General features: G+C 38.4%; 1 protein-coding gene across 5 annotated transcripts in view; it reads right to left on the bottom strand.

Moving 5' to 3' along the window:
* LOC135224629 (probable cytochrome P450 6a13) overlaps positions 1 to 20,953 on the bottom strand; it is a 216,421-nt gene that overhangs the window by 4,997 nt on the left and 190,471 nt on the right. For all 5 annotated transcript variants that reach the window (XR_010316787.1, XM_064263831.1, XM_064263832.1 and 2 more), the window contains exons 8-9: positions 9,095 to 9,215; positions 2,710 to 2,840 (exon numbers count right to left, since the gene is read on the bottom strand). Coding sequence is in view for 4 of the 5 variants with exons in the window: in XM_064263831.1 (XP_064119901.1) it covers positions 2,710 to 2,840; positions 9,095 to 9,215 (252 nt within the window). In the remaining variant the exon portion in view is untranslated. The remainder of the gene's footprint in view (positions 1 to 2,709; positions 2,841 to 9,094; positions 9,216 to 20,953) is intronic.

Below are 20,953 nucleotides of genomic sequence, written 5' to 3'. Positions count from 1 at the left end.
TCCTTATGTCCGCACGGTAACTCTTCTGAAAAAATCATTAAATTTTTCGTCCGATTGTCGTTATGTTTGCACCATTTTAAATTAGCCGTTACATAAAGTTTTCTATGTGGAAATGTGCCCAATTTCATGTAGAATACAACTAAAAACAACCCATTGTTGTAGCTTTTATCAGTTTTGAAATATTTTCATATAAATAACAATAAGTGCCAAAATATCAACCTTCGGTCAACTTTGACTCGACCGAAATGGACAAAAAACGCAATTGTAAACTAAAACTCTTACATTCTAGTAATATTCAATCATTTACCTGTATTTTGCAACAAATTGGAAGTCTCTAGCACAATATTTCGATTTATGGTGAATTTATGAAAAAAAAAAAAACATTTTCCTTTCGTCCGCACGGTAACTCTTCCAAAAAAAATCAGAAATTTTTTCTTCCGATTGTCGTAATGTTTGCACCATTTTAAATTAGCCGTTACATAAAGTTTTATATATGAAAATGTGCACAATTTCATGTAGAATACAACAATAAACAACTCATGGTTGTAGCTTTTATCAGTTTTGAAATATTTTCATATAAATAACAATAAGTGCCAAAATTTCAACCTTCGGTCAACTTTGACTCGACCGAAATGGTCAAAAGCAATTGTAAGCTAAAACTATTACATTCTAGTAATATTCAATCATTTACCCTTATTTTGCAAAATATTGGAAGTCTCTAGCACAATATTTTGATTTATGGTGAATTTATGAAATAAACTTTTTCCTTACGCCCTTGAGGCAACTCTTCCGAAAAAATAAGAAATTTTTTCGTTCGATTGTCGTAATGTTTGCACCATTTTAAATTAGCCGTTACATAAAGTTTTATATATGAAAATGTGCGCAATTTCATGTAGAATACAACAAAACACAACCTATGGTTCTAGATTTTATTAATTTTGAAATATTTTTATATAAATAATGATAAATAGAAAAAATTTGTCCTTCGGTCAACTTTAACTCGACCGAAATGGTTGAAAACTGCAATTGTAAGCTACAACACTTACAGTCTAGTAATATTCAATCAATCACCTTCATTTTGCAACAAACGGGAAGTCTCTAGCACAATATTTCGATTTAAGGTGAATTTTTGAAAACAGCTTTTTTTTACGTCCGCTCATTACAAATTCATGCATCATTTTGTGATAATATTTTCTCTGTGTTCCCTTGATCATTTTACAATGTGTTATATACCAAAATTGTTGCAATTTAGTGTACAATACAACGAAAAAATATTAACTCGTTAGCTTTAACCGTTTGTATACAATTATATATGAAATTTTTTTTGCACTGTCACATATCCCAATATTTATATATGATAATGATATTTTTTTTCATTTCTGATGGTTGCATACTAAACTTCATGCAATGACAAAAAAAGGAGCCAAAAATGAACTCTTAATCTTGAAAACTAAGCGTGCTATGATTTTTTGAAAAAAACATTTTTTCCGCTTCTGCACTCACTCGCGAACACTGCCGGCATACGGGAGAGGATTTGTAAAATACCGCTTCGACGTTTAAGGGTTAAGACAGCAAAATTTTATGGGGTATGTGACTGCATATATTTGAACGACAGATTTGCAGTGTAATGAGTTTTCACCATTAAGGGGCCTCAACTCGGGGGCCTCAACTCAGGGACCTGGACACATAGTAAGACAGACAGAAAGGGAAACTTATCTTCTGGGCAGACAATAGCTACCACAGATAAGGGTACAAAGACTTATGGATGTACTAGGTAGAAATGTTTGTCTCATAAAATCTTCATTTTGCAAAAAAAATGTAAAAACATTTCTGGACAAAAAATATACTTAAGTATAACTACAAGTCCCAAAATTTCTAGTTTTAAATGCATCTCTCATAAAATGTTTGACTCCATAAACAATAACTAAAAATAAGCTTCCAAAATTCCAGTATTACATGACAAATTTTTAATCAAATTGTATTTTTCATAGCTAACAAACCTGAGGTCTTCACAATAATATATATCTTCTGGTGAAAGCTGGAAACCGGTTAAAAAAATAATAAAAGACTTTACATGCAAGGAATCTGTGGCATCTGGGATCTAAGGCGTAGAAGAGGTAGAGAGTCGTCACCAACCACGCATGAAACCTGTGATGCATTTAGTCTTTCTTCCAACCCAGGATTACTAGAGGGGCAGCTAGAGGTGGGCATTCAACAGTAAGACCTCAGCGATGAAAATTACAAATTGATTAAAAAATTGTCATTTGTTCAGATGCTGAACAAACCTTCAATGTAAACAATAGGATTGACTCATACTTAAGGGTAGGTATGAGAATCCTGAAACGAATGGAGGTTTGGCACACCCGACCACCCTTCCAAGAAATGAGAGTTATAAAGAAGGAGCTTTTAACTTGTGAGATTAGATATATAGAAATCTAAAACCCAGTCCACTGGGTGTAAACACAATGAGACATGTCCAGACTCAATTGGTCTTTGACTAGCGCCAGAAGATTGATCTTATTGTTAAGACCAAAGGTTTGTTCCACATATGAAGAAATAAGTATATACAGTATATATATTAACCAAATCATATTCCCACATCTAACATCACATTCAACATCACATTCTCCAATAAAAATACAAACATTCTAAGATACAGAAAGGGAGAACTCTGTTCAGAATCTATTACAAATCCAAGAGCAATCTCACCTATGCAATTTCGGGGGCCACTCCCAAAAGGGAGATACACCATTTGTGACCGACTGACTTTATTTTCAGGAGAAAAACGCTCAGGATCAAACTTTTCTGGATTTGGGTAATGCTGAGGATCTCGGTGAATACTTCATGAAAAGTAAGAACATTGTTAATTAGTAAATTAGATTTTAAAAATACATGACTCTTAATAACCATTAAACATCACTTATGTTATGTCAGAGCAAAGAAGCTCTCTTCTACTAGGTATTATTACCATCCTTAATAAGCAATAGGACAACTGATGCATTTAAATTAAATACATGAAACAAACATTTAACAAATGCTAAGCAAAATGAAACTTATGGCCTTCATAGTATATCTTTCTGACATTCTTCTACAACTAGTATTGTATTTCCACTTTACTAACATCGCACTTTAGTAATATAGGCAATCTCCCGACTACTAACCAGATATGTTCCTAAATCTAAAATTCAAATAAGCCAGAAAAGACTGTCTCTTGTCTTTCATGGAGATTAGAGACAAAGGAAATATGAGAATGGATTAAATCATACATAACTTTTATCCCCCTAAAAAGCTTTCCCTTTTTAATACCATTAGCCTTTTAGACTAAAAAACCTAAAATCTTGCACGATAAAACTTATGATTAACATGAACTTTATTATTCACCAGATTTTAAATGTACAAAAAATAAAAACAGTAATAAATAACAGTATAGACTCTCATAACTTCATGACACCTGTTTAATGACCACTCAGACTTATGACCAGTGCCCACGTACATGTACGCTGCAGGTTCCATAAGCAATCATTGAATATATGCCAGTTATCTGTTTGTCTACCACACTTTCTCACTTGTGTTGTGATAGTTAACTTATTCCACTTTTTGATAAAAAGTCATTAATATTGTTGATCAGTACACACATATTTACCAAAGGTTTTAACCTATGTTATACATCCCCTAAGCCCAAGGAAGTGATATTTTTGGACTTGTTTTTCTAACTTTTCATAAGCAGACACACACACACATATTGTATGCTCTAATTGCCACACAAACAATTCTACTACTATTCCTGTCTGTGCACATGTGTGAATAGATTAAGTTGACCATATGCCTATATGGTTTTGATGACAATGTCATCTAACCGACTGAAGCTTCCTCAACCTTCAATCTCTGATACTCAAGAGTCCAAGCCACCCTCCCCTCAATTTCTGGGGGCCCATCACTAGTCAACAAATTAGTTCAGCAACAGAATGCAGGAATGGAACTAAGACATTAAGTGAGAAGTGTCTGTAATGAAAACTGTATACTATTGAATTTCAGATCATAAAATTGGAAAAGAAAATTTCTAGCCTAAAATACTGTTCAACTAATATTGCATGTGCACTTTCCCACAATGTCCTAAATACAATTATGACATTTATGAGGATGACGTGACAAACATTTATCACACATACTTGCACAATATACACACTTCTAGCTACTTTGTTGAAACTTGCTCAAAACCTAAAACCACTAGCAACTCACTTCACAGATAGACTATATTACTACCCATACCATATTATTATATCTTAATTGAACATTAGATATAAATCTTGTCATCATTATCACCTTCTTTTATGCATTCTATATGGTAAGGAGGAAGGAGGAAAAAATTATCTTGGAATTACTGACACTGAAAGGGAGGTATCAGCACTGGTTAATCTTGGCTCTACAGTTGCAGAAAAGGTGGAAGGGGTGGGTGAGGAAGACATTAGTATTAGTCTCTGGAAATGCAGATAACTTCTAAGTTTCCCTTTTGATTTTTTCAGTTCCTTAAAATTGTTATTGTATGTCAAAACTTCACCTTCGAAGTACATGTCACAGATGGGTTGACATCACAAAACAGTCCATCAAAAATTTCAACTCACAGAGTCAGCAATATGTACTGTCCAATGTAAACTTACTTTCCAGCACTCATTTTATATTTTCTATTTCTGACACTTCTGCCTTGGGAGCAGTCACTTCCATTAGATCTTCCTCACTTAATTCAGTAATGTAAGCACTGATTAAGTCCTAAAAATACTTTCTATGTCCTCAAACATTTTCTGAACCACCTAATTTGCTCAGTAAATAAATATCTCTGCTTACCACCTCTAAACAAAAAGCCACTAAATCTTTTCAAACATTTTGGCCAAAATTTCTTTCAGAATGAGTTTACTGTCTCAAGCTTGATAGTTTTCATTGCTGTTTCCTCACTTTATGATGTTCTCTCTACACAGACTTTCCTCCATAGCTTGAACCACCACCTATTCAGTATTATGTTTAGTGTGCCTTGAACACCCTTGTTACCCCCTGATTGAGTGAATATGAGATGTTGATTTTAGGCAGCATTCAGACTACCTCATCAGCTTCAGCACTGAGTTCATGAAGCAAAGGTTGGCCAGGGAAATTCTCCAGTATTAGTGACTTCTTAATAGGAATCTTCAGCCTGAAATGTATTTTTTAACCTCCAGCACGAAACAGCTGCGAAACCACTTTAGGAAAAGTACTCTTGCTGTCCATACCATCTTTTACTTAATAGAAGGTTAGCCACTAAAATTTATATTTTCCCTTTAAGGCTTCGGGGATAATAGCTTTAAAAATAAAGCTACAGTACTTGGATTTTATGCTTAATTGTGGTTACACAAAATGACAAATTTTTTATCAATTTGTGTTTTTCATAGCTAACAATCCTGAGGTCTTACCAATAGGATAATCTTACAGAGCCAGCTGGAAACCGGTTAAAAACAATCAAAGATGGTATTGCAAGGAATATGTGGCAACTGGCAACTCATATGTATACGAGGTGGAGGATGGTCACCGACCACAAGTGGAACCCTGTGACGCACTAGTCTTTTCTCCATCCCAAGGTATGAAAGGGGTGGCTGGCGGTGGGAAATCAATGTTAAGACCTCAGGTTTGTTAGCTATGAAAAATACAAATTGATTAAATATTTTTCATTTGTTCATATGCGGAACAAAACCTTCGGTCTTAACAATAGGATAGACTTATACTTGGTGGGAAGTACAAGTACCCTGAACTGACTGGGAGCTCAGCCCACCTGATCCTTCCTAGAAATTAGAGTTCTTAGAAGGGGGTCGGAGCCTGTGAGAGAATAGATATACATATGTGTACCTATATCTATGAGTACCTAAAAACTCAGCTCTCTGGGATTAAACACAATGATACATGTCGAGCTTCACTGTATTCATGGAAGACCAAGAGAACTCCATTCCATCTGTTCATGCAACAAACCATGTAGGCCACAAGGGGTTTGTCCCCTTGCTAGAGAGAAGAGTAAATGCTACTGAGAAGCAGATTTGTCTATTGTATGGAATAAAAACCAACAAAGCAATGTAGTAGGACCATTGCACTAGCCTGTATCATACCAGTTCCTGCGTATAACATGTCCAGGGGCACTGGATGAGCTACACAACTTGTTGGGCAGTCACCACCGGACCCAAGGAAAAAGTGTCCAAGGACCTGTGGGAACGTCCTTCAGGTAAAAGGAAGTAAAGTAGTTTGCCAAAGCCAGGAACCAGCATTCAGAATCCTATGAACAGACAAGTTCTTCTTAAAAGCCAGAGAAACCCATTCCTCTGATGTCATGACAGAACTTGAAGGTGAGGAGTATGCCTGTTTAATCACCTCATGAAGCCAGAATGAAATGGTATTCTCGGACACTTTCTTGGTTCAGCCCATGCTAACAAAAAGTCTACAACACCTATGCCTTAAGTGTCTTTAGGGTCAGATCTGTCTGACAACCAATGCAGCATCTGATTGGAGCTCGAGTGAGACTACTGTCAAGATTTTAGTCTTATAAGATCTTAATAAGTTACCCTTGGCTTTTGATGGGCCATTTACATAGGTTCAATGGGATGTCAATTAGAATGAAAAATAAAATTTAACAATCATATTTCAGCAAATATACCCTTATATCAATATATATACAAGATATGTCAAAGTAAATATGAACTAAACAAGGATCACAGCATTAAAGAAAATCGGTGATTAGAGACACGATGATTAGCGACACGCTGCATTGGAGCCGACATCAAGCAAGGCAATACTGTACAAGTCAGATGTAGGGGACCAATATCCTTACAGTAATTAGGCAAGAGAGAGGGATTCTGTAAATACATTAATACTGCATCAGAATCCCTATTATTAACTTAAATTTATATAATTATATAATAACAGACTAAAGACAATAAACAAATGAAATGTTAACAAAACACAATAGAAGCTTACAAGTCGGTCAGTGGAGGGCTGCTTTGGTAGTTATCTGTCAGGATTTTGCACATTCACTCTATACCTCGGATGATAGGAACACCAACCACCCAAGGATACAAAACTTGAAGTTACACTGACACCTTCCGACAACGCCATCTATTGAAAAGTTTGTTCAAGGCTTCTTAAGACAATACTTCGACAACTACTCAGGACCAGAGTAAGATCCAACGTCGAAGGCCTGAGTTCTCTTGGTGAACAGGATTGCTTGAAACTACTGAACAACATCAAGATTTCCCAAGATAGAGATATGCCCATGCCTTTCAGGTGTAGGACCATATCCAAGGCAGCCCCGTAGCCTTTGACAGCAGAGAAACCCCGTCAACGACACCAATTACAGTAGATGGCCCACTTGCCCTGGTAAACTGCTGATGGACATCTGACCTGTTGCCTTGCGAGAAAAGCCTCTCGCTTTGAGGAGATACTTGATAGTCTCCAGCCATGAAGAGATAGGTACCCTACCAACTGGTGGAACCTCTCCACATGAGGTTGGCAACGAAGGTTGTGCCAAGGGGGAATTTCTCTCAGAACTGCTGACAGAAGAGATAGAAGGTCTGGGAACCACCCCTCCTTGGGCCACAGAGGAGTCACAAAGCTCATCCCGAGATTCCTGGAACTCATTATACTCTGTTCAGGACCTGACGGATCAGGCAGAACGGAGGGAAGGAGTACACCTAGAGATTGTCCTAAGGGTGCTGAAGAGCGTCTTCTGCAAAGGCGAAAGGATCTGGAACCACCAAGAAGTAGACCTCCAACTTCCTGTTGAAGCGGGTGGCGAAGAGGTCTCACATAGGTCTTCTCCACAAGTGAAACAGCCTTTCTGCTAGGTCCATGCAGAAACCACTCCATAACCAGGACTTGACTTTGATGACTTACTTTGTCGGCCACAGCATTACTTCTGCCTGGAATGTATCTGGCCATGAGCTCCACTGAGCTATCGATCGCCCACTGGTGATATCTCACCTGTCAGTGAGTGGAGCTGAAGAGACACTAGCCCCCCTCACTTGCTGCATTTGAAGCCTAGTGCTCATTTTTTTTTTTTTTTTTTTTATTGTTTTTGCTAATAATCTCCATATTACAAGACTCAAATGTTTTCTTAAAATTCTCAAAATAGTTTGTGATGGCATGAAAATCTACAATATACATCTATCTGTATCACCACTCTTAACTTATATAAATAAACGGCATGGCCTTTTATCTTTTTATGGCAATCCTGCACCAACCAAAAGTAGGAATTTCTAAATGAGAAATACTAGAATCTTATATAATAGGATGGAGGTACCTCAAATACATTATTACAGGTGAGATGACAATTTGAAAAGAAAATACTAAATAAATGAATATGAATAGCTTGAAAAAATTAATAAATAAAAGTAAGTCATAAACTTTACTCAAATTATTCTTAAACTGGCCAACCTCAGCCGAATATTTGTCCCAAAATTAAGTACATATTATATGCATGAGAAGTTTCAAGATCGACAAGTGTTAACTTTTCAGATCCACTTTCCTTACACTCCATCTAGTTTGGTTACTAAAGGTAAGTAAATACCTGTAGCCTATGATATTCATATCTTTGAATATCTTAAATTATTTTATTTTAAGACCTCTTAATTTATATTTTTGTCAGTTAAATGATCTCTTAACTGAAATCTTTCTATAAAGTAAAAATTGTGGTATATTACATATAGCCTAAACTCAACAACAATGATGATACATTTTAATCTGGTTGCCTTGCCTGTATAGTTTCTAATATTCCTATGCCCTTACAGCATATACTCTAAGTGGGGTCTAACTAGTGCATACCATTAGAATACCAATGCCTTCTTTTTTTTAGTTGTCAACTGATGTTTAATGCATCCCAATATTTTTTGGGTTTTCTTTTCACATTTTTACAATCTACGTGCCTGAATTTGTATTTATAAAAAAAGAAAGGCATCTGCCATTTAACTGACCATTTTCATAATGTCTTCTTGCACCAGTTACATTACTGTAAAGAGAGAGAAATAGGAATAAACAAATAGAAGCTAAGTTATACATATGCACTAATTAGCAATACAGTATATACACTTACCTATATATGGGAATGGTTACTTTCTGACCCTTACAAAGAGTAAAATCTGTGCCAGGTAGAGTGAAATCTTTTGTTACTCTACGATCAACGCGTGGTGCTGGTGGATACAATCGCAGCGTTTCTGAAAATGCATTTTAAAGTCTTTGTTATATTCACAGGTAATAAACATCTACTCAAAAGAATCAACAGGTCTAGAATTACTATACATCTGAGAAATGATATTGTTATGATACAATAAAGTTTTATACATACTTACCTGCAGATATATACGATTAATGGCCCACCCAGCCTCCCCGCAGGAGACAGGTGGTAGAGAGAAAAAATTCTGATAGAAAACGGGAATGGTTCCTATTCCTGCCACCCAGCAGCGGGACGGTAGATCACCTGACCTACCTGTAGCGTGTGCCGCGAAATTTGAATTTCTGTCGGGACGACGGAGTCTAAAGCTAAGTATATATCTGCAGGTAAGTATGTATAAAACTTTATTGTATCATAACAATATAATTTTTATACATTCAACTTACCTGCCAGATATATACTTAGCTGATTGGCACCCTCGGTGGTGGGTAAGAGACAGCTAAATACTGAGTAGACAGGTAAACAACATACGTTGTAGGTAATAAATAAATAAAACCTTGGTTCCTATCTGTTTAGACGGAGGGTTGACTACCTAGCTATTGCTTAGGAGTCTACTCCGTCTCAAGAGCCTCAGCGAGGATGTGACCTATGGCTAAGAGTTCTTGTAGGTCTGTCAATGGGGTCTTATCCACTTACTCAACAGAACCTAATGGCCTTTGTCAATGGGGTCTTATCTACTTATATGACAATACACCTATGCCTAGTGGCATAATTAAGGAGCACAACACCGATCCCAATCACCTGATCCTAACACGAGGGTTAGTGCTTAATTTGAAAAAAAGAGTTATCCCCAACCTCCTTTCAAACAACCCCAAGAAAAAAAAACACTACGTTAAATAAAATTAACTCACTAGTTAAGGATCAGTGTCGTCTTCCTCTCCCAGCAACGTATCCGCAGACACGTATAAACCAAGAGAGATGGATCTCTCTTAGGTTAACTTGACATCCTTCGTGTAATGGGAAGTCAACACAGAGTTGCATCTCCCGTATGTGACAGCTAATATGTCCTTTATGACATATTGTTATGGAAAGAACAAGAATTCGCAAAAGCTCGCACTTCATGCGCTTTAATTCTCAGCTGTTTGAAGGAATCATCAAGTCACTTATGAAGTGCTTAAGAGATCACACTTGTCTCAAAGAAGACCAGGGTGTTCTTTGACATGGATCTCTTCTGGATGAAGCCTGAAGCCTGTCTGGCGCCTCGCGCCTGGCTGGCTCCTCGCGCCTGGCTGGCTCCTCGCGCCTATCTGGCGCTTCTAGCTCTTCCTTCGCATTGCGCCAGGCTGGCGCTTCTGGCGCATTGCGCCAGGCTAGTTCTTATGGAGCATTGTGCCAGGCTGGCGCTTCTGGCACACTGTGCTAGGCTGGCGCTTTTTTGGTGCCTGGCGCCTGGCTGGCTCCTCCCCACTTGTTGGAGCTTCGAGCTTGGTAGAGTCTCGAGGCTGTTTGGCGATGTCCATCTCGGACACTCTTATCTGTCTGAATTGCTCAAATGCGCCAGGTTGGAGGCCCTCTCCTTCTCCGCATCAGACAATGACAGTGTCCCTTCGAACTGTCTGCCTCTGGCGTTTTTTCGCCTGTTTTGGCATTTGGCGCCTGGCTGGCGCTACTCTGTCCGAAAGTCCTGAACAACCACAATAGTTTATTAGGAGACTGGAGAAGGGTGGAAGAAATTCTTCCACTTTGAGCTTTTGGCCTCTAGCCAGGGGAGGTGATTGTAGTCAGCTACATCCAGTAGACGATAGGATATCTAACAGTACGAGAGAGAAGAGTCTTCCTCCGAAGAGGATCCTTCATGAGTACTTCCGTTGCTAACAAGATCTCTTCTTATGTTGATGAAGTTTCTCGTTGCAGAATCTTCCCTCTCCTTGCCCGAAGGAAGGGAAGGAGCCTGGAAGTCGAAGGAGACTCCGAGCTGAAATTGGGCGGACCCCTGATTTCTTAGCTTTTATTATATCCCTCTGAATACCTTCTGGGAAGCATTTCGAGCCCTCATCGCACCCCAAAGACTCTGTAGGTAAACGTTTAAACCATCTCTTCTTCTGTAGATGAAAATGTAAGTACTCTGTCTGGACAACGAAAATTCTATTTGAAAGCATTGAGTCAGGAATAGAGGGTTTTAGTTCTTTTGCCAGACATACTATGCTGGCAAGAACCCATTGCCGAGTCTCCATTGAATCTGATGCGAGATTCCAATGCACAAAAAAAAATCACTTGTCTTCTTGGTAGTTTAGGGCCCAGAGAAACAAAGAATTCCTTCATAAAATTTCTTAAAGAAGTTTGATGAGGAGCAATTCCATCTTGTCGGAAAATGGAATCTGTGGCCACGAAAAGATCCCATTCGAAGTGCGTGATATCCTACTCTTGTCGAATTGAGGTATCGTATAAGATCCCGAAGATCTTAATCCTCTGCTATCTCTAATTCCCCTTGTAGAGACAGAGTATAGCCTTTTACTGCATTCTTTGATAGCAGATATATACAGAGGTGATTCCTCCCTCTGAAAGGGAAGAAAAACCGCTATGTGGTTCACAGAGGTATCGGAAGAGGCCAGTTTCCTCATTCCATCTAGCACGATCTGCAGCAATTCTATTTCTTGGCTATGACTCATGTCATTTACCTTGAAAAATCCTCTCATTCATGTCCACTTCCGGTCAGTCTGCATGTAGACAGACTCAGAGTGGAGAGGCTGTTAAGGTCCATTTATAAAAGATACTAATAGAATATCCGGACTCTTGGAAAAGCCTTCCGAAACATGCTGTGAGAAGAACGTGACCTCCGTGAATCCAACCTCTCGAAGGCCAACATGGGGCGAAAAGCATCATCCTCTCTTCCTCTGACTCCATTAATTATCTTAAAATATCAGTTAAGAATTTATATATATATAGGGGAAAAAAGACTAATGTTTATTCCCCTTTCAAACTGGATGGCATATATTGCTACCTTTCTTGGTTTGAGAATAAGGAAGCATTCTAGAGGAAGCTTCTTCGTCTTCAACATTGCGAAGAGATGTATGAGGAAGACGTATCGCAAGTTTCCACAACCCTCTTTCCAACTAAGGGTAGACAGACGTTAATAGTTATTATCGAAAAGATTCTCACGGACGTACAACCTTGTGCAGCGAACCTCTTAAGGATCGTTACGTTCCGTGTCTGTGTTCCAAACAGGTTCTCTCTTGTTAATGCCAACAGGGGCGAAAAAGAGATTCCCGATTCTCCTTGAGATATGAGAGAGCTGTAGAATTGGCCTAATTGATTTAAAAAAAATCCTTTCGTCCTTCCCTGGGATCGAACCCCCTTTCAATTAGACGGGGAACGAAATCGGGAACGAATCGTGACTTTACTTAGCCTGCTGTCAGAGAGGCTACTGAACCCTTTGGTTAACAACTCGCTATATCAAGAAAATATCAAGTCCACTAAAATGCTTGCAATTCTTTTAGACTATGTGCCAGAACATCTGTACCTCTGTCATGGTACCCGGCGCCATCTTATATGTTATTTCCGTTTCTTGGTAGGAAAAAACTCTATAGGCGTAATATAGTCCATTCAGGGAAACAAACTTCTGCCACGAAGAAAACGGTTCCCATTAGACTCATCCATCTCCTCACTGAGCATGCTCCGGTCTCTAATAAGGCTATGCTTTCGTAGGCATGAAAGCATTATATAATATAGTGCTCTACCTTGGTAGAATAATCTATAATTCTGTTACATTGCGGTAAACAGCGTTGAAAGGTTGTAAGAGATCTTTCTATTGAAAGATTCTTAGCAAAAACTCAGACAATGTTATTCATGCTTGCCTACAAATCCCCTCAATTCGAGGCAAAGTCCATGATTGTAAGGGAGAGAAACGTACAGTCAGTCAATGCCGAAGGAGAGAGAGATGTAACCAACCGGCCATGACGGAGAACCAGATGGTACTGTATTGGCTTACAGATACAGAGACAGCAGTCTACTTTCGCTGTCTCAGTACATTCTTCCTGAGTTGCCAGTTATTCCATTCAATGAAGGAATATGGTAAAATTATTCTCGAGCTTAAGGAAGTATCCAATAATGCATATTTAAGCGAAACATCCTTCTTTAAATACAGAAGCTGAGTCGGTGTTGTCATAAGAAACCCTTTAAGTGTAATCCTTACCTAGGAAATCCCTGGAAGGACACAGGGAATTCAGTTGGCAACCATAGAGTAATTACGGTATGCGCATATGACTCGACCATACAGTATTCCTATACAGAAAATTCTCTACTCCATTCTTTCCTTGCCGAGGCAAGGAGAGAATGGAAAATTTTACTATCTTCGTTCTTTTCGTTAATAGAACGAACTAGTATTATCCAAAGGAGATCCCAAGTGAGAACCGAGGATCGAAGAGAATCTCTTAAGCTTTCTAATCTCTTGGACATAAAACTAAAAGGACATATTCTACGCGTCTATTACTTGGAAGAGCCTCTAATCAATGAATGAGAGCTCCTCCGAATCTTGTCCAAGAGAGCTATATGCTAAGTATTGAGATCTTTGTGAATGAGAACTAACCCATTAAGATACAAAGAGTATAAGGAATTTAATCCAGGCACTCGTTAAGTCTTCATGATTTCCAAAGAAATCGCGGAAGGGACAGGATTCCAGTTCAGATCTAGGGTTTACGAAAGGAAAAATTGATGTTCCCTTTCCGCAGTCATTCCCTAACGCCGAAGAGTATGAATGAAGGAGACAGTCCACGTTGAGAGGAACTGCCTGTTACAGCAGTCTTCTGAATATTGGAGAAGGGCTTCTCTCAGTATCAGAATCATTCTGACAAAAGCGACGGCCGCCTGTGCGACATCTTGCGCCTTTGTAGGTCACTCACGTACTGAAGTAGAAGAGCCCCTATTCGGTGAAAGACTGGCGGAAAAAGACTCTCTCTGTTCCTTTGGAAGAGAACTAGAAGTCTTTTCTATTCTCTTGCACGATACAACAGATCTTTCCGATTTCTGAAGTCCCGAAGAGGAAGATCGTTTCCGAGGAGAAGAACTGTTGGAAGGCGACCCCCTGGAGGATTCCGCATGTCTGGAACGTTCCGCTTTGGTGGAAAGTTCTTTGCGCTTGGAAAGTTTCTCTTGTGCGGAAGGTTCCGCGCGCCTGGAAAGTTCCGCGTTTGGAATGTTCCGCGCATCCGGAAAAAGATTCCCGCTTGGAAAGTTCCGAGCGTATGAAAGGCGATCCGCGCCTGGAAAGTTCCGTGCGTCTGGAAGTTTCCGCTTGTGCGGAAGGTTCTGAGCGCTTGCAAAATTCCGCTTGTGTGGAATGTTCTGCACGTTTGGAAAAAGATTCCTACTTGGAAAATTCCGAGCGCCTGGAAGGCGATTCGTATCTGGAAGCTTCCGCGCGTCTGGAAGGTTCCGTTCTCTTGGAAGGAAACTCGCGCCTGGAACGTTCCATTCTTGTGGAACGTTCCATGCGTCTGGAAAAAGATTCCTGCTTGGAAAATTCTTCCGCTTGTCTGGAAAGTTGGGAACGTTCGGAATGTTCCGAGCGCCTGGAAGGAAACTTGCGCTTGGAACGTTCCGTTATTGTGGAAGGTTCCCTGCGTCTGGATAGTTCCGAGCGCCTAATAGGCTCCTCACTCTTGGAAGGTGCCTCTTGCTCGGAACGATCCATGGAAAGATCCTTCTGTTTGTCCACTTGATTCTAAGGCTCTTCGCTCTTGGACATTTGTTTTCGCTTTGAAGGCACCTTGCGCCTAGAAAGCTCTTCTCTGTTAATCTCCTCTCCCGGAAAGTTCCTCCTGCCTGGAAAGGGCTTCTGTCCTGCCTGGCGCTCCTCGCCAAGATGTTCTTCTAGGGCTGAAGAAAACCACTCATCTATAGGAGCTAGTTACTTGGGAGAAGGCGGAACATTCTCAGGAAGCTCGGACACAACTCAAAGCTTCATGGAAGAAAGCGAAACAGGAGATCAGACTCTGGTTCTCGCTTGGAGGGAGGAACGCGGCTCGCGCTTGGACTATTGGAACGCGGCTCGCTGCTGGCTGCTGGAACGTGGCTCGCGCTAGACTGCTGGAACGCGGCTCCCGCTTCTAGCCCAGATGGCACTTAGTGTTCTCTAACTTTCCGAGACCACGCTAGATCGTCCGAACTCCAAACATGTCCATTCTTTGTCTTTTCGGATGTAAGATGAAGAATCGAATGAAGAGACGCACATTTTTTTAAGGATGCCTTTGCAATGGCCCTTCTTGGCAGTCTGGGATGCTCCAGATCCTGCCGAGGGGACGCCTGATCGGTGGGGATTCTCCGTAACTTCCGTAAGGCTTTCGACATTCCTTCTCCTCTGGGCTTGGGAGCTTGGAAGAGGACTAGGCCTCGGAGCGAGATAGAGCCGAACAGAACGCACCCTCCACTGCACTGGAAACACTATATTCACTTCTTACCTTTTTTTTTAAGAGCTCGCATTATGAGAGCTCTAGATTTATTCTTCAAATTTTCACAAGATGAATTTGTAGTTTCTGTGAGGTAAGAAGGTGATGAGGATGCAACAACTACTAGTATTGTTAATACTCTAATTGCTCGTTAATACGAGACATATTAACGCTTCTAAAGGAAGCGTTTTTAGTAATATGCTTTCTGACTTCCGTGAATAGGAAGTTAGAGTGTTTAAATTCCTCAATCAAGCTTTTTTAACACTTCTTACACGTATTAGTGAATAGATATTAAAGTTTCCCTTTATTGCAAAATATGTGAGTGTCTACCGACAAATTCGGTAGTTTCACGTAAATTTTTTCTTCGAAAACTCGAAGCTAAATACATTAAAAAGTTACTAAAAGCGTATGCCGAACCAAAGACCCAGTACTTCCCTGCATAAGACAGCCCAGAAGATCGATGGCGATGAAAAAACGAAAATCAAGTCAGGAGGTACTGCAAACGTTGTTTACAATACGGGCGACAGAAAAATTCTGATAGAAAACGGGAATGGTTCCTATTCCTGCCACCCAGCGGCGGGACGGTAGATCACCTGACCTACCTGTAGCATGTGCCGCGAAATTTGAATTTCTGTCGAGACGACGGAGTCTAAAGCTAAGTATATATCTGGCAGGTAAGTTGAATGTATAAAAACTTTATTTTACAATAAAACATTATCTGCCTCACAATACATAATATTTTTATTAAAAAAAATGTTTTTCATATAAACCAATTAAACTCATATACCTGTAGTGTACCAGTCAAACCTACTTATATCTGTCTATAATGAGAGATCTCTACTGTGTATACCCAGCCTTGTGTATCTTGTCCACAATACTCTCAACTTGTGTACTCAAGAGAGTAAATGTCAAAATGTGGAGGAGAGATGGAGCTCCCTCTAAGAATATTTAGCTTGTGCAAAAAAAAAACCTACATCAATTAACCCTTAAACGCCGAAGCGGTAAAAAAAAAAATGTCTCCCGTGTGCCGGAGACATTTCAGAGTGACAGCGGAAGCGGAAAAAATATTTTTTTCAAAAAATCATAGCGCGCTTAGTTTTAAAGATTAAGAGTTAATTTTTGGCTCCTTTTTTTGTCATTGCCTGAAGTTTAGTATGCAACCATCAGAAATGAAAAAAATTATCATTATCATATATAAATAATGTGATATATGATAGCGCAAAAACGAAATTTCATATATAATTGTATTCAAATCGCGCTGTGCGCAAAACAGTTAAAGGTAACAAGTTACTTTTTTTTCGTTGTAATGTACACTAAATTGCGATCATTTTGGTATATAACAAATTGTAAAACGATAAAAGCAACACAGAGAAAATATTATCACAAAATAATGCATGAATTCGTAACACGCGGACGTAAAACACATTTTTTTCAAAAATTCACCATAAATCTAAATATTGTCCTAGAGACTTCCAATTTCTTTCAAAATGAAGACAAATGATTGAATATTACTATACTGTAAGAGTATTAGCTTACAATTGCAGTTTTGGACCATATCTGACGAGTTAAAGTTGACCGAATGTCGAATTTTTTTATATATATTTTTTTATATGCAATTATTTCGAAAATAAGAAAAGCTACAACTTTCAAATATTTTTTGTTTTATTCTACATAAAATTGCGCACATTTTCATATATAAAACTCTATGAAATGCCTAATATGAAACGGAGCAAATATTCCGAGAATGGGACTTACGCATTTCGGAAATTTGTGGCGGAGAATCCGCGCGTGGAGGGAAGGAAAGTTTTTTTTTAAAATTCACCATAAATTTAAATATTGTGCTAGAGACTTCGAATTTGTTTCACGATGAAGATAAATGACTGAATATTACTAGACTGTAAGAGTTTTATCTTACAATTGCGTTTTTCGACCATTTCGGTAGAGTCAAATTTGACCGAACGTGGTTTTTTTTATATTTATCGTGATTTATATGCAAATATTTCGAAAATGAGAAAAGCTACAACCTTCAACTATTTTTTGTTGTATTATACATGAAATTGCGCACATTTTCATATATAAAACGTTATGTAACGGCTAATTTAAAATGGTGCAAACATTACCACAATCGCACGTATGATTTTTCGGAAGAGTTACCGCGCGGACGTAAAGAAAATGTTATTTTTTTCATAAATTCACCATAAATCGAAATATTGTGCTAGAGACTTCCAATTTGTTCCAAAATGAAGGTAAATGTTTGAATATTACTAGAATATAAGCGTTTTAGCTTACAATTGCGTTTTTCGACCATTTCGGTAGTCAAAGTTGACCGAAGGTTGAAAATTTGTCACTTATCATTTTTTATATGAAAATATTTCAAAACTGATAACAGCTACAACCATGGGTTGTTTTTAGTTGTATTGTGCATGAAATTGCGCACATTTTCATATATAAAACTTTATGTAATGGCTAATTTAAAATGGTGCAAACATTACCACAATCGCATGTATGATTATTTTCGGAAGTTACCGCGCGGACGTTAGGAAAAAGTTTTTTCATAAATGCACCATAAATCGAAATATTGTGCTAGAGACTTCCAATTAGTTGCAAAATTAAGTTAAATGATTGAATATTACTAAAATATAAGAGTTTTAGCTTACAATTGCGTTTTTCGACCATTTCGGTAGAGTCAAAGTTGACCGAAGGTTGAAATTTTGGCACTTATCTTTATTTATATGAAAATATCTCAAAACTGATAAAAGCTACAATCATGAGTATTTTTTTGTTGTATTCTACATAAAAATGCGCACATTTTCATATATAATACTCCATGTAACGGCTAATTTAAAATGGTAAAAAAATTATGTCAAAGTGACGAAATAATTTCCGAGATGTGTCACAGATACTTTTTAGTGCGGCAAGAAAGAAATTCGCGCTTGCGCGCCTGCGTAACGATTGTAAACAAAACAACACCTTGATCCGTGAACTCCCAGCATCCCCCAAGGCGCGTGATTCAAGAGTTTCGGCTGGTAGGCCTAAAAGTATTTTTCCGCGAATTTTAAAAAAAACTTTTGTATGTTGACGTAAAATACGTCCAGTCGGCACCCAAGAAACAAAAAATGTCGACGTAAAATACGTCCAGTCGGCGTTTAAGGGTTAAAAAAAAATTTTTTACAACCTCATTAAACATATACTAATGCCTAAATAACCACAATAATCAAAGGATTAGTGAATGATTAAAAACATGAAGATAAATAGGTCAATCCTGGTAAATCCCAGCTGTTATCCAACCAGGTTATCCCAGAAATTTAATCTCGAATCACTGGAAAAATATTCAAAATGCAAATTTCATATGTAGGCAACACAAAAACAAACAGGGTGTACCAAGTTCACTGATGACATAGAATGAGTGTATGCACATGACTGCATTTACCTTTTGTTTTGTAAAACTAAAAATAATTAGAAAATACAAAAAATGTAAATATACACAAATAGTGTAAGGGTAAGTGTTACAGTATTAGGCTTTGAAATAAAACATACCTGGGTTCTCTCTCTCTCACTCTGTTTCTACCATATAATAATACATACTGTAGTACATATCCTTTTATGAAATATCAATTACTGTACCATAAACATAAAAACATGAAACTTAAACTCAAGGAAGTTCATGACACCATCGAATGAAAGTGTGTGCAGGTAGGTACATGTCATATTTTTTGCTTTGCCTGATTTACAGTATGATTATCACACATATCATAACAGTATATACACAAGGAAACATTTTATCACTGTTGATGTTTCATCTCTAATCACCGTATGAATATCTAAAATTGCGTGTAGGCAACAAAAAAACAAACAGGCTGTACCAAGTTCAATGATGGCTTGGAATGAGTATGCACATGTACTTACCCTACACTCACAAATGCATTTATCTTTTGCCTTGAAAGATAAAAAAATAATAAAATACAATAAAAATACAAACAAGAATACTGTAGCATAAAATAGATTAAAAAAATTAAGGATGTGTGCATTACTGTGCTTAAACTTCAATTAAACATACCTCAATTCTCTCTCTCTTGTAGCCTATGCATACAAAGTGCATTTACCTTTCAGTTTTTAAAAATAATGAGAAAATACAGTAAAAATACAAATCAGAATACGATAAAATATAAATAAAATGGAGTGTGTGTGTTACTGTACTTTGATGCAAACATACATCTGTTATTGTTTCTCTCTCTCTCTCTCTCTCTCTCTCTCTCTCTCTCTCTCTCTCTCTCTCTCTCTCTCTCTCTCTCTCTCTCTCTCTCAGTGCTGTATTACATATCTTTTAGTAAAATGTGAATTACTGCATCATAAACAGAAAAACATGAAACCAAACAAGCTCTATGAAATTAGGTCTACCTAGCCCTCTTCATCCATCCAACACTGCATCCCCACCCACTCCCAGCCATAGAGACTACTCCCAAGCTCCACCAACCTTCCAAATCAACCCCCTCCTCTGAGCCTTCCTCTACACAGCCTTACTGCCCCTCATCTCTAACGGCGGCTAGCCATCCGACAAACCGCCCACCCTACTGAGGAAACTTCTTGCGGCCTCCCCAAATGCCTTTCCCAATCAGTCTGAATGTAGGCAGTATTACCGACATTTTCCTGAAGCCGCACAGCATTGCCAACCATAGGTGGTCTTTTTTTCTATTTATAGATATCATATCTTTGGGGCCTGGATCACTGGTCCAGGTGCCGGACAATGTCAAATTTCAGATACTAATGGCAATCCAGATAATGGAGAGATCACTGTACAATGCCAAGAATAATAGTAATTGGCAAAAACTAATACTATTTCCATAAATCTCTGATGATTTGACTATGCCATGATTTGACTATGCCAAGTAACTTTTCAAAGGTACCTGTGCACAACGGCGTCAATAACCTCGTCATTGCGACGCCAGTAAGAACTAACAAATCAATCAATCAACCTGTGCACAACTGGGAGGGAACCCATACACATTCCAACTTCATCCATAAAAGGGTGGCCTGGAATGCAGAAATACACACCCAACTTCCTGACTGAGCACTGAGGTGACGATTGCATCTCCATCCTGAAGGGAGATTGCAAGTGACAATAAAAATTTATCTAGTGGATAGAGTATTCTTGCTCTAGTCTTAGCTGACAAACCCTTGGCTGCTGTTAGTATAATTTTCTTTAATACCACCATGAATAACCAGGAATCCATAATAACTAAACATTTATGTCTCATGTACCTTTTGAAATAGTGGAACCTCTACATACAAAAGTCCCTATGTACAAAAAATCCAGGTTAAGAAAGCAAAGACGAAGATT

This window comes from Macrobrachium nipponense, chromosome 12 (assembly GCF_015104395.2).
Source record: "Macrobrachium nipponense isolate FS-2020 chromosome 12, ASM1510439v2, whole genome shotgun sequence".
Classification (NCBI taxonomy): Eukaryota; Metazoa; Arthropoda; class Malacostraca; order Decapoda; family Palaemonidae; genus Macrobrachium; species Macrobrachium nipponense.
This window is presented reverse-complemented; position numbering and strand designations above follow the sequence as displayed.